Source organism: Nomascus leucogenys, chromosome 13 (assembly GCF_006542625.1).
Source record: "Nomascus leucogenys isolate Asia chromosome 13, Asia_NLE_v1, whole genome shotgun sequence".
Lineage (NCBI taxonomy): Eukaryota > Metazoa > Chordata > Mammalia > Primates > Hylobatidae > Nomascus > Nomascus leucogenys.
The window spans coordinates 32,395,275-32,408,964 of NC_044393.1; the positions used below are offsets into that span (position 1 = coordinate 32,395,275).

General features: G+C 49.9%; 2 protein-coding genes across 10 annotated transcripts in view; both read right to left on the reverse strand.

The window, feature by feature from the left end:
• Positions 1-13,690, reverse strand: part of HM13 (histocompatibility minor 13) — a 55,414-nt gene that overhangs the window by 16,932 nt on the left and 24,792 nt on the right. For 8 of the 9 annotated variants that reach the window (XR_004032936.1, XR_004032935.1, XM_003273489.4 and 5 more), the window contains 4 exons: positions 7,461-7,549; positions 3,368-3,453; positions 3,150-3,275; positions 2,359-2,416 (listed from right to left, as the gene is read on the reverse strand). Coding sequence is in view for 6 of the 9 variants with exons in the window: in XM_003273489.4 (XP_003273537.1) it covers positions 2,359-2,416; positions 3,150-3,275; positions 3,368-3,453; positions 7,461-7,549 (359 nt within the window). In the remaining 3 variants the exon portion in view is untranslated. Of the gene's footprint in view, positions 1-2,358; positions 2,417-3,149; positions 3,276-3,367; positions 3,454-7,460; positions 7,550-13,690 lie in introns of those variants that run through there. The other variant, XR_004032937.1, reaches the window with a different exon arrangement.
• On the reverse strand, positions 3,461-5,564 carry LOC105737510 (malignant T-cell-amplified sequence 1-like). The gene has a single exon (XM_012511947.2). It carries the CDS (start codon positions 5,351-5,353, stop codon positions 4,427-4,429), a length of 927 nt encoding a protein of 308 aa, XP_012367401.2. The 5' UTR covers positions 5,354-5,564; the 3' UTR covers positions 3,461-4,426.

Here is a 13,690-nt window from a genome sequence, read left to right on the forward strand (position 1 = left end):
CAGGCTCAACCATCAAGGCACTGGGGAATAGCTGTTGCTCCGGCTGGCCCAGCATCTGTTCCCTTGCTCTGGAGAACTGCCCTCCCCTTGTACACTTGGTTCTGGGGGGCTGCCAATTCCAATACTCTGCCCCCAGGCACTGGAGAGGGCAGTGACCCTGGCCTGTCCATCATGATCCTCCATCTCTCCAGTGGGAGTGTCTGGCTCATGGGCCAGGCCAGGCCTTGTAGGTTTATTCAGGCCAAAGCTGTTTTCTCCAAAACAGGGAGAAACCTGTTTTCCTCTGGGGTCACTAAGCTGGGACCACAGAATTCAGGAGCTGTTTGTGGCCATGAAGCTCTCCCCAAAGCAGGGAGAAAGGCTGTCCGCAGTGGTAGAGAGTGAGGCATGAGAAAGACAGCTGTTGGCCGGGCGCGGTGGCTCACGCTTGTAATCCCAGCACTTTGGGAGGCCGAGGCGGGCGGATCACGAGGTCAGGAGATCAAGACCACAGTGAAACCCCGTCTCTACTAAAAACACAAAAAATTAGCCGGGCGTGGTGGCGGGCGCCTGTAGTCCCAGCTACTCGGAGAGGCTGAGGCAGGAGAATGGCGTGAACCTGGGAGGCGGAGCTTGCAGTGAGCCGAGACTGCGCCACTGCACTCCAGCCTGGGCGACAGGGCAAGACTCCGTCTCAAAAAAAAAAAAAAAAAAAAAGAGAAAGACAGCTGTTTCTTGATTCCCTGAGTGGAATCTCCCCCAGTCTCCCCTTACGACTGCCTGTCGCCACAAGCCAGTGCTTCCATGGCAGGCACTCACTGTTGCCTGCCCTCCCGGCAGCATCTTCCTCTCCTCCTTGCTAGCATGCTTGACGGATTCTGTTCCCCTCTCTGAGCCTTGTAATACCAGGAGGTGATTCTCCACTAGTCTAAAGCTTAAACTCTAAGCCAATCATGTTTCCTATCCCCCTCACTGGTGAATGGCTTAGACTTGGGCCTGTGACCCAGTTTTGGCCAATAAAGTATGACGGAGACTGCACAGAAGATTTGGGAAAAACCATCCCTCCCTGAGACATAATTTCCCCTTTCTTTTTCTGGACACGGTTATGTGAGGAGTCAGTGCTAGGAGCTGTGGCAGCCATCTTGGGACCATGAAGGGACGACCTAAGGGGCAGGTGGACATGCTGAGAATGCTGGGGTGGGAGTCCTGAAGTAACCTTGGCTCTTGGTGAAGAGAGGGTCATTAACCCACTCTGAGCCTTCTACGCCTGGGCTTGCTGTAGTGTGAGATGACAAAATTTCCCCCTTGTTTAAAGACAGTTAATACAGGTTGAGTGTCCCATACCTGAAATGGTTCGACCAGAAAAGTTTCAAACATTTTTTGAATTCTGGAATATTTGCATATACATCATGAAATGTTTTGGGGATAAAACCTAAGTTTAAATATGAAATTCACATTATACATAATAGCTTGAAGATAGTTTTATATATGTACAAACACATATATATTTATATATATATAAATTTTAAAGACAGGGCCTCATTCTGTCATCCAGGCTGTAATGCAGGGACATGATCATAGCTCACTTCAGCCTGGAACTCCCAGGCTCAAGTGATCCTCCTGCCTCAGATCCTCTCAAGTAGCTAGGACTACAGGTGTGTGTTACCACACCTAGCTAATATTTTAATTTTTTGTAGAGATAGGGTCTTGCTGTTACCCAGGCTGGTCTTGAACTGCTGGCCTCAAGCGATCCTCCCGCCTCAGCCTCCTAAATAGTTTTATACAATCTTAAAATGCTATTTGCTGCATGAAACACAGTTTGTGTTAAGTCCTTATGTGTGGAATTTTCCACTTGTGGTGTCATGTCAGTGCTCAAAAACTTTTGGGTCTTGGAGCATTCTGGATTTCAGATTTTCGGATTAGAGATGCTCAACCTGTAGGTGGATTTTCTATTACTTATAAACAGTAGATACACTGAAGAACAAAACCAAGGCAGTTTGAGAGGCACGGGATAGACAGCACCCAACACTCAGGTGCCAAGGGGACCCCAGTGAGGGGTCTCGGCTTAGAGATTTTCTCTCCTGGAAAGCCCCTGCGCGTGCCCCCCAGGCTGGGTTAAACACTTCCCCTCCACGCTCGCTCCCATTTTGGCTCATTTCATACCATGCTGCACCATGACCAAGTGGCCAGAGGCCGGGGCCTGGGCAGGATGAACGCAGCCAGATGAATCAATGAGGATAAGGAAACCAGGCTGGAGAGCCACAGGAGGAAGAGGTACATGGGGAAGAGATAGGGAGATGCACTGACTGAAACGGGCTGTGGGGGCATAGCCTGGCAGGGGTGGGGGAAGGGGTTCCCTGTGGTGGGGTGGTCACTTACATTTTATTGGTGCCTCGAAGGACTTGGCCACTGTCACCATCACATTGGTGCCAAATACCTAGAAGGAGAAAAAAAGAGCAGTATGAAGGGAAGTGAGGGGCTGTGGGGGAAGAATGGCTGTCCCTGGGCTTCTAGATGTGCTGCTGCCTGGGATCTGAGGGGAGCTGGGGAGGGGCTCCAGTGCAGATCTGAAGGGGTGAGGTGGCCACTGATACTGGTTCTGGGCAACAAAGAGGGGAAATTCGAGGGAGTATAGAAAGGACCTCTGATGGCCCAAGCCAGGCAGCCTATGTTTGTTTACAGTTCTGTTTCTCCCAAGTGATAAAGTCCCCCAGCGTTACCCACTCGAGAGGGGAAGAGGCTGCCTGGGGCCAGGAAAAGGGTGCCCAAGTCAGGCTGACCTCAGTCCCTCTGTGATGCCTCTCAGAGTGAATGTGAATGCCCTTGCTGGGCCCATTCATCAACATTCTTCTACCCCTACCTGAACTTCTCTGAGTTTCAACTCCCTTGCCAAGGAGGCATGGGATTAGGTAACACCCCTGCTAGCAAGGAAGATAGGCAGGTGGTTGGAAGGCACCGGGCATGAGTGTGCTCTCAGAAAGAGGTGGAATCTGCTCTCTCTGGCTCCATCTCACAGACGGGCCCGGAGAGGACTTGCTCAGCAGTCTGGAACTTCAGCCCAAAACAGCTCTTCTCCATCAGATGACTGCCACTTGGGCCAGAGAGGCAGGGTAGTAGGAAGATGAGATGGCCCTGGAGCCAGACATCCTTGGCATCCCTGCCTGACTCACCCAGAAGACATCGTAGATGAAGAGTCCACCCAGCAGGATGCAGCCAGTGCTCACATTGTTGAGGTGCAGGAGCTCTACTCCGTTAAGGGAGAAGGCCAGGCCAAAAAGGTTGTTGGCAATCCAGTGCTGAGGAAAGTGGGGAGTGAGACCAGCTTGCTGTGACCCACCCTGCCCTGTCAACCCCATCCTCCCCTTCTGCCCAGGTCCTGGCTACTCACCTTCCTCAGCAGGTACCAGACGCCAACGATGCTGCTCAGGCCCAGGCACACCAGGTCCTTGGTGTCAAATTCATAATTGATGATCTCTGAGCAGAGAGGCCAGGTAAGTCCACTCCCCGGGGCGGGGCTACCCCTCCCACCTGTCAGCCCCTGGACGGAGGAGGGCATGGCTGTGGGCACTGTGAGAGGTTCACAGGCTGGGGGGCTAAGCCTTGGCTGCCCCAGATTAGTATAAGTTTCAGAAGGGGAGAGCTCACTGGAGCCACCCCAACCCCTCCAATTTCCTACAGGAGGGAACGGAGGCCAAGAGAGACTTACAAGCCTGGCACAGTGTCAGCGGGAAGTGGTCTTTGGTGTTAGAAGCACAGGCTTTGTTACTTGTAGCTGGGTGGCCTTGGGGAAGGCAGTGCCCTCTCTGAGCTTGTTTTCTTATCTGTAAAAAGGGGATAACAGCACTCCCTCTTAGGGCTGCTGTGGGGAATAAGTAAAACAGTCCTTACAATGCATTCAGCACAGTGCCTGGCACATAGCGGGTGCTCAGCCAATGCCAGCTGCCACTGAGCCCAGGTCTTTAGAAAGGTCTGAGTTAATTCTGGAATCTTTCTACTTTGCCACCAAAGGATGAAGAAGGTTAGCGGCAGCCTCAGTTCACTAGCAGGCGATGAAGAAGGGAAGAGACGCAGGTCTCAAGGAAAGGCCGGAGTCCCCGAGGCTGCTTTTGTGGGGGGCCCTGTGGTAGTCATCTTGACGTTAGACCATTCTTGATTGCTTCCAAGCTTCCTAAGAAGACAACTAGAGGCTGTGGAGTTTGCCGGGAGTCAAAGAGTCCAGCCACTCCTTTCACATTCCAGAGTGTAGCCGACTGCTTGCTGCTTGTCACCTAATTTGTTTTTTCATCTGTGGTAAGAACACCTTGATTTGTTTTCTATAAAGTATCTGTTAAACTTATTTAGCAAAGCCACAGAGGCATTGTCTTCACGCTGTCACACACAGACACAAACACACATACGACGCAATCAATATCCACATTTAGCCCCCCAAATGCATTCCTTCTGAGGCTCATTTATATGTCTTCATGTGCCACAGCCCATCATTTAAATAATGGATGTTTTCAATGCCAATTCCTTTGTTGACTTTCTCAATATCTTCTGCAGACATCTTCATGACCCCAACACACAAAGCATGCTGTTTTCCTTCCGCTGTGACTGCTACAATCGTATCTACCGCAGCAGGGTACAGCTTAGCTCCAGGAGAAGTTAAACCTGGACACATAATATTTGCGCCGCTGAGTACAAATTTGATAGCTCCTTTATCAACCTGCTGGTGTGGCAAGATAAAAGGGTATTTGTGAAGCAACCTTAGAGTTGGACAAAAAGGCCCCTTTCTTTGTCTAAAAAACAGTAATTCCCCACTTACGGTAAGGATTTCTGTATGTTCATGGCATCGGACTATTTTGACAGGATCTTTCTTAGGCATGATTTGATTAAGCCATGGTTCAATACCTGGAAATTGCTCTACCAGTTGGCTCTTAATGCCCTTAATAACTGACGTTTTCAACTGGATGCAGTTGGACACACTTTCCTTTTCATCAAACTTCTTGAACATGATCCAGGGTGAAGCGGGCGACAACAGGGAAACAAACGGAATTGGCAAGGCTCCGGTAGAGTCCCCTGCAGGAAGGCCGGCGGGCGCCACGCGGCCTGCCGGACGGTCAGAGCCGTTGTCGCTAACCGGAAGATGACACAGCCAGCGCGCTTTACGGCCCGGTGAAATCTGACAACTTCCGCTCTCTAAACGCCACGTCACAACTGCGCTTGGCCCGCTGTTCTTTCGACTGCTGATTCCTCTCCAATGAGGATCACTGAAACAGTAGGGCTTGAGAAGCAAGAAGTGATACGAATGCTTTCTCCTTGCCGGAAGAGAAGACTGGAGATGCGCACCCTGATGAGTTAGTTCTAACTGGACACGAGACCGACTCACGGCCATTTTCCAGCTTCTCTTATAGCTAAATGGACAAGGAATATGGATGCCTCTCCTTCCCTCTGGCTGGACAGTGGAGTGATGACACCATCCTGACCTGAGGGCCAGTGCTGTATATGGCGGAGCATGAGATAGATAGGGCCTGGGACCTTGAAGACTCTGTGGTATAAGCCTTAGCCTTTTTACTATTTTATTTATTTATTTTTTTAGACGGGGTCTTGCTCTGTCGCCCAGGCTGGAATGCACTGACCGTGGCTTACTGCAGCCTCGAACTCCAAGGCTCAAGTGACCCTCCTGCATCAGCTTCCCAAAGTGTTGGGATTACAGGCATGAGCCACCGTGCCTGGCCAAGCTTAGTCTTTTTTTTTTTTTTTGAGACAGGGTCTCACTCTGTCGCCCTGGCTGGAGTGCAGTGGCGCGATTTCGGCTCACTGCAACCTCCGCCTTCCCAGGTTAAAGCGATTCTCCTGCCTCAGCCTCCCAAGTAGCTGGGATTACAGGTACACGCCACCATGCCTGGCTAATTTTTTTTGTATTTTTAGTAGAGATGGAGTCTCGCCGTGATGGCCAGGCTGGTCTGGAACTCCTGATCTCAAGTCATCTGCCTGCCTCAGCCTCCCAAAGTTCTGGGAGGCGTGAGCCATCTCACCTGGCCCAAGCTTAGCCTTTAAAAAAAAAAAAAATCAACAATTGTTTCTTTGACAGAGGTTCCTTAGAGATGCACAAAGCAATCACATAAAATTGCTGCCGATTAGGGACAAGGCAGCATGTGCTAGGTACCAGTAAGAGAGAATGCTGTGGCCCGGCACGGTGGCTCACGCCTGTAATCCCAGCACTTTGAGAGGCTGAGGCAGGCGAAGCAAGAGGTCAGGAGATGGAGACCATCCTAACACGGTGAAACCCCGTCTCTACTAAAAATACAAAAAAATTAGCTGGGCGTAGTGGCGGGCGCCTGTAGTCCCAGCTACTCGGGAGGCTGAGGCAGGAGAATGGCGTGAACCCAGGAGGTGGAGCTTGCAGTGAGCCAAGACTGTGCCACTGCACTCCAGCCTGGGCGACAGAGCGGGACCCTGTCTCAAAAAAAAAAAGTGCTGGATTTCACACGTTCAGTATTGTACACGAGATAAATACCTGCTGGGCGTGGTGGCTCACTCACGCCTGTAATTCTAGTGCTTTGGGCGGCTGAGGTGGGCAGATCACTTGAGGTCAGGAGTTTGAGACCAGCCTGGCCAGCATGGCAAAACTCCATCTCTACTAAAAATACAAAAAAATTAGCTGGGTGTGGTGGCACACGCCTGTAATCTCAACTACTCAGTTGGCTGAGGTTTCAGTGAGCTGAGATCGCACCACTGCACTCCACCCTGGGTGACAGAACAAGACTCTGTCTCAAAAAAACAAAAAACAAAAAAAAGAAATACCTGCTATTTGGTCAAGCATTGATAATCTTGTTACAGCATTTGAATCCATACCCTAACTAACCTGCAAATCCCAGGATCTCCACACTTTCCCACAGTTTGCATTTTTTTTAAATTAATTTTTTTGTAGAGATGAGGTCTTGCTATGTTGCCTAGGCTGGTCTCAAATTCCTGGCCTCAAGTGATCATCCTGTCTTGGCCTCCCAAATTACTGTGATTACAAGCATGAGACACTGTTTCTGGCCAGTTTTTATTTTTGAAAAAGAGCTGTGGAACCCCCTTTTTAAACCTTAGGTGAGGCAGTGATCACACTAAAAATATATACAAATAAAATAATCATGAAGGCCGACTTTGACTGAGTGCTTACTATGAGCCAGGCACCATGCTGAATGCTTTCCACTTATTGATTCGCCATCTTAAGAACATGACTGTGAAGGAGGCACTAGATTAACACTTTCATTTTACAGATGGGAAAAAAAAAACAACAACAAAAACACCCAATGCTCAGAGAGGTAAGGCATTCACCCAGGGTCCCATGTCTAGACAGTAGCAGAGTTGGAATGTGAATCCTGGCCATGAAATTCCAGAGCCCACTTCCATCATTTGCTCTATTGGAGAACCCCAATATTGGAGAGACAAAGGGAATGGTGGAGGAAGACACCCAAGGCACACTACAGGGGAAAGTGGTTAGCACTGACCTTCCTTGTTTTCCCCAGAACCCTGTGTGAAGAGCAGCTGGTACTGTCGATTTGGAAAGCTGGCTGGAAAAAACTTATTCATGAAGGGGCTGGAAGGAAAGACAAAGCAAGTCGGCAAACAGAGCCCCCATGGGCAGTCAGCCTTAACACACCCCTGCCCCATTTACAGCTGGCACCCTTACAGCTGTCCTGATAGGTAGGTGTTACTGTTCCCACTCTACAGATGTGAAAACAAAGGCCCTCAAAAGGTAAGTGATTTGCCCAGAGTCACACAGGGGTCCTATATCTCAGCTGAGACTCAAACCTAGGTTTTTGCATTCATAGTGATTTCTGTACTGCCTTTTTGTTAACATGAAGGAAATGCAAAGCAGAAGCAGATAGACTTTCAGGCAAAATACCATTTTTGGGAGAGCAGAGGATCCCAAAGTCTGGCCCACATGCCACCTATATGAGTCCCTTGTCAAGAAGCATATCTGTGGACTCCCTTCCAAACCTATCAAGTTAGATGACCTCACAGTCACCCCCACCCCACTCCATGACTTGACATTCTGCTCTCCAATAGCAGGATTGAGAGTTTTACAGACTCAGCTGGAATCAATCAGCTAGATGAATCATAGCCCCTGGGCAGGATCACCATCACATTCACTCCTTCCACAAGGCCTCAGTTGTTTTAAGACCAGCTTGGCCTCATCTCCAGAAGCATTCTCTCTGATTACCCAGCATGCCCCACCTCCCAGCCAGGAAGGAAGCAGAGACCTTTTCTGGACTTTTTTCAGAGCAAGATTAGCAAACCAAGGCCTCTTGACCCAGCCTGGTGGCAGTACTGTGGAGTGGCCCAGCCCCGAGGCCTGCTCTGCCATGTGGCTGTGGGAGAGCCATTTCAGTGGCTCTGTCTCCCTGGACCTCAATCTTCTCATCTGTATACAGGGCTAACAATACCACCTGTCTCAGAGCATTGCCATGAAGATACGAAAGAAGGCAGGATGAATGCTTTGCCTGGCATGGAGTCTTTAGCAGGGATGAGGCAGGCCAGGGGTACCCAGGTCACAGTGATAAAGGGAGGGAAAAGGGAACTCTTTTTTTTTTTTTTGAGACCGAGTCTCGCTCTGTCGCCCAGGCTGGAATGCAGTGGCGCGATCTCGGCTCACTGCAAGCGCCGCCTCCTGGGTTCATGCCATTCTCCTGCCTCAGCCTCCCGAGTAGCTGGGACTACAGGCGCCCGCCACCATGCCCGACTAATTTTTTTTTGTATTTTTAGTAGAGACGGGGTTTCACTGTGTTAGCCAGGATGGTCTCCATCTCCTGACCTCGTGATCCGCCCACCTTAGCCTCCCAAAATGCTGTGATTACAGGCATAAGCCACCGCGCCCGGCCAAGGGAACTCTCTTCTAAAGACCCTGGTGGCATGGAGCAAGATGTAGATTCAGGAACCCTCTCTGGCCAGGTGCAGTGGCTCACACCTGTAATCCCAACATTTGGGAGGCTGTGGAGGATCACTTGAGGTCAGGAGTTCGAGACCAGCCTGGCCAACATGGCAAAACCTCATCTCTGCTAAAAAAAAAATACAAAAATTAGCCCGGCGTGGTGGCAGGAGCCTGTAATCCCAGCTACTCAGGAGCCTGAGGCAGGAGAATCGCTTGAACCTGGGGGGCAGAGGTTGCAGTGAGCTGAGATTGCACCATTGCACTCCAGCCTGGGTGACGCAGCGAGACTCTGTCTCCAAAAACAAAAACAAAAAACCATCTCTGGGCCTCCATTTCTCCACTTGTCAAAGAGCCGATCCCTCCTAGCCTGTAGGGCTGTGGTATGAATGATGGGAGGGCTTTGTGAACAGAAGCACAACAGGTGCAAGGCAGAATCGGAAATGGGCTCCCACAAGCAGGGTTCTGAGGCGGTGGGAGGCAGAAGCTGGGTGGGTGACGGGAAGCTACTTTCAGATTAGTTTGCTGAATCAGTTTTGGGGGCGTCTGAAGCCAGGGTGCGAGTGCAGGTATGGACGGAGGCAGAAAGGCAGGCTGAAGAGCTAAGCCCTTTGCCCATTTTAGCCAGCCTCTTCCTTAGGAGCTTGGTGCTCAGCTTCTCAACCAGCAGAGTGTGATAGTTAAAGACAGGGACTCTGGAGCCAGACTTCCTGGGCTCAAATCCTAACTCTGCCACTTATTAGTGGTCTGATCTTGGGAAACTTACTTAACTGCTCTGTACAACTGTTCCTCATCTGGAATGCTATAACACCTTTCTTGTAGGGCTATTGAGAGGATTAAATGAGCACTTGGCACCCTATAAACTTAACTGCAGCTTCAACTTCAAGTAGCAAGTCTCTAGATTGTTATCTTTGTTATTCCAAGAAAAGAGAGGCTGCTTAGCACTACACAGGGGAAGAGTCAAGTGACCTGGCTAGCACGAGCCTGTGGACTTGAGAACAGAGGCCCTGTCTCATCATCTTCACCCTACCCTGGGGTGAAGATGCCTGGTGCCTGCTAGACATCTGCTAAAATGCTTGCTGAATGACTCTGAATGCAGACTTTTGTAGCAGGCAGAGATTCTTCCTGGCCCTTGATGGCTCATGTCAAACGTAAAGGTCATTGCTTCCCACTGACAAGCCACATCCTGGTGCCCTTCTCCCCTGGGGGTGGAAGGCAGGGTCAGTGAAACTGGTGACGTGGCTTCCTCCTCTGGGGTGGCAGATCTGGCCCTTCTGGGCATTTTTTCCCTCTAAGGTCAGCTGGGTGGGGCACGAGCTCAGACACAGATGATGAAGTTAAGCCGAGGTTCCCTTTGCAGGAAGGATGTCTTGGGTTTGAATCCTGGTGACTACACAAAGTAAAGGCAGGCTGTGGCCCCTGCCCTCCTCCAATCCCCAAGGCTGGGGTTTGTTCCCCAAAGAGGCTTAATGTGGGCTAGGAAGTGGTAGTGGAGGTGGAGGGAATCCTGAGAACCTCAGCCTGTGCTGTCACAGCTCGGGTGCAGCTCTCTGCAGCCTTTCAGCAGGCCTCTCCTCTGCCAGTCCTTGGGAGACCACAGGCTCAATGGCAGGAGGTGGCCAGCCCACCCTCTTTAAGCTCCCCCCAGTTCACTTTTGCCAAAACTGTAAGGAATAGGGATTTTGGAGGCAGACAGACCTGAGCTCAAAACCTCACTTTGCCCTTACCAGCTGTGAATCCTGGTGGTCACAAAACCCCTCTGAGCCTAATTTCTCTGTCTTAAACCTTTGGATCTGTTGTTTGGATCCTGAGGAAGGTCTAAGTTTGTGGATACAGGCAGCTGATCAAAATTCTAACAACAATGTAGACTTTCCTTGAGAAAATATTTAAGAAAATTCGATTTAATTGAAACATCCATTTAATTAGTAGACCAACTTTCTAAAAAGCATGATCAAATCATCCCCTACTTACTAAAATTATTTTCACTGGATTCAGTTTTTTTCCATGTTAATTTTACAATAATGACTTCCTTCATCTGACAGTTTTTGGTCCCCATCAAATTTTTTAGTGGACCAGCTTTAACCCCATATGGTGAGCATCCCTTCTGCCTATGGCTATCCATTATTCTTATTTTTATTTTTATATTTTGAGATGGGGTCTTACTTTGCTACCCAGGCTGGAGTGCAGTGGCATGATCATAGCTCACTGCAACCTCTTTGCCTCCCAGGTTCACGTGATCATCCCACCTCAGCCTACTGAGTAGTTGGGACCACAGGCATGCACCACCATACCCGGCTAATTTTTATATTTTTTGTGGAGACAGGGTCTCAACATGTTGCCCAGGCTGGTCTCCAACTCCTGAGCTCAGGTGATCCACCGGCCTCGGGCTCCCAAAGTGCTGGGATGACAGGTGTGAACCACCATGCCCAGCTGATCCATTATTTTTTATTTATTTATTTTTTTGAGACGGAGTCTCGCTCTGTCGCCCAGGCTGGAGTGCAGTGGCGCAATCTCGGCTCACTGCAACTTCCGCCTCCCGGGTTCACGCCATTCTCCTGCCTCAGCCTCTCCGAGTAGCTGGGACTACAGGCGCCCGCCACCGCGCCTGGCTAATTTTTTGTATTTTTAGTAGAGACGGGGTTTCACCGTGGTCTCGATCTCCTGACCTCGTGATCCGCCCGCCTCGGCCTCCCAAAGTGCTGGGATTACAAGCGTGAGCCACCGCGCCCGGCCCATTATTTTTAAAAGGTATGGTTTTCCCAGGTCAAATTTTGTTGCTCTAAATTTCATTAAGAAAATGATTCTTCTGCTAGTTTCTAGTCACTCATACATTTTACCATGCGCAGTTTTAGCTGCTGCTGGTTTTATTTTCTGTTGATAATATCTTTCTCTAAAAATTATGAAGTGGCTAAAAGACAGATAGATAACGATTTCTTTTTTTTTTTTTTTTTGAGATGGAGTCTCCCTCTGTCACCCAGGCTGGAGTGCAGTGGTGTGATCTTGACTCATTGCGACCTCCACCTCCTGGGTTCAAGTGATTCTCCTGCCTCAGCCTCCTGAGTAGCTGGGTGCACCATCACACCCAGCTACTTTTTTGTATTTTTAGTAGAGACAAGGTTTCACCATGTTGCCCAGGCTGGTCTTGAACTCCTAACCTCAGGTGATCCACCTGCCTTGGCCTCCCAAAGTGCTGTGATTACAGGTGTGAGCCACTGTGCTCAGCCTCAATTATCTCTTGACATAGATTAATCATCTATGAGAAATTTGGGACAATGTCCCTTAGTTATTATTTCTAAAAGGGAAAAAAAGTCTTTGGTGTCAAGATGATAAAGGTTCAAAATACCCTGCCTGGGCAGCTGGGTAGAGATAAGATCTTCATTGTAGGGTTGTTGCAATAACGTTAAATAATCAGTTCCTCAGCACACAGCCTAACAGTGGCTTTCAAAACACACTGGGCTCTCTCTGAGGTGGAGGCTGGGCTGTGGGAAGACTTGGGGGTCTCAAGCGTTTCACAGATGCTGGGGTAGGATGGGCTAGAGTTGGGGAGGATCCTAATCAGCATGGGAAAGGAGGACACCCAATGTCTGGAAGTGACTGCCCCCACCCCACCCCAGGTCCACCACGAAAGGACAGGTTTGTCCTGTGAGCAAGGGCGACTGGGCCTGCCATTATCTTGGTTGGGTCCAAGTCACTCAGGTTCCCTGGCCCTCCATTTTTCATGATGCGGGGCTGGACTAGAATTCTCCCAAGCTAGCTAGAATAAAATTTTGTGGGTGAAGAGTCAGTGCAGGTGAGGACAACAATGACCTCAGTTGGAATACCAGAGGTGAAGTCCCAGCTGTGTAACCCTGGGCCAGCCACTAGACTCACTGTGTGCTTGGCACTGTGCTCTAGGGATGTTACAGCCTGGGGCTCACTAGACCCTCCCCACACCTGTGAGGAGGTACCTGCGGTCTCTCCATTTTATAAGTAGAAGTACTATGCTCAGAGCTTGAGTAATTTACACATATTAGAGCTGGCAGCGCCAGGTGTTGGTCCCAAGGCTGCCTGCCTCTTGACCCCATGCTCCTGACTACCACACTGTCCTGCCAGTGTGCCTAGAAGAATGAAGCCACATTCATATTGACTCTCTCTTTTTTTTTTTTTTTTGAGATGGAGTCTCACTCTGTCACCAGGCTGGAGTGCAGTAGCGCGATCTCGGCTAACTGCAACCTCCGCCTCCCGGGTTCAAGTGATTCTCCTACCTCAGCCTCCTGAGTAGCTGGGACTACAGGCGTGCGCCACCATGCCCAGCTAATTTTTTTGTATTTTTAGTAGAGATGGGGTTTCACCATGTTGGCCAGGATGGTCTCGATCTCCTGACCTTGTGATCCGCCCGCCTCCACCTCCCAAAGTGCTGGGATTACAGGCATGAGCCACCACTGGCCTCATATTGGCTTTCAATGCTTTTGGGAGAAGATTCTGCCTATGCCCTCAATGTGCACAAACTGTCTAGCACCTGACCTCTCCATCCTTTGTACGTCTTCCAGGTTTCCTACCCTTCAAAGAAAGCTAAGTTCAAGTTGAGTTCCTTCCTTCTGGGAACCCTGGCCACCTCTTGGTCTATCAGTGTTTCTCAGCCTGAGGCTGCACCTCTTCAACGGGGCAGACAGAAACATACTGGGACATCTTTGTAGTCACAAGCTGGGGAAGACTGGTATGCAGCTCCCATTTGGTGAGCAGGGCAAGGATGCCAACTGTTTGTAATGCGTGGGATAGTCCTGCAGAGTGGAGAACTGGCCTGTCCAAAATAGAAGTAGCAACCCCCTC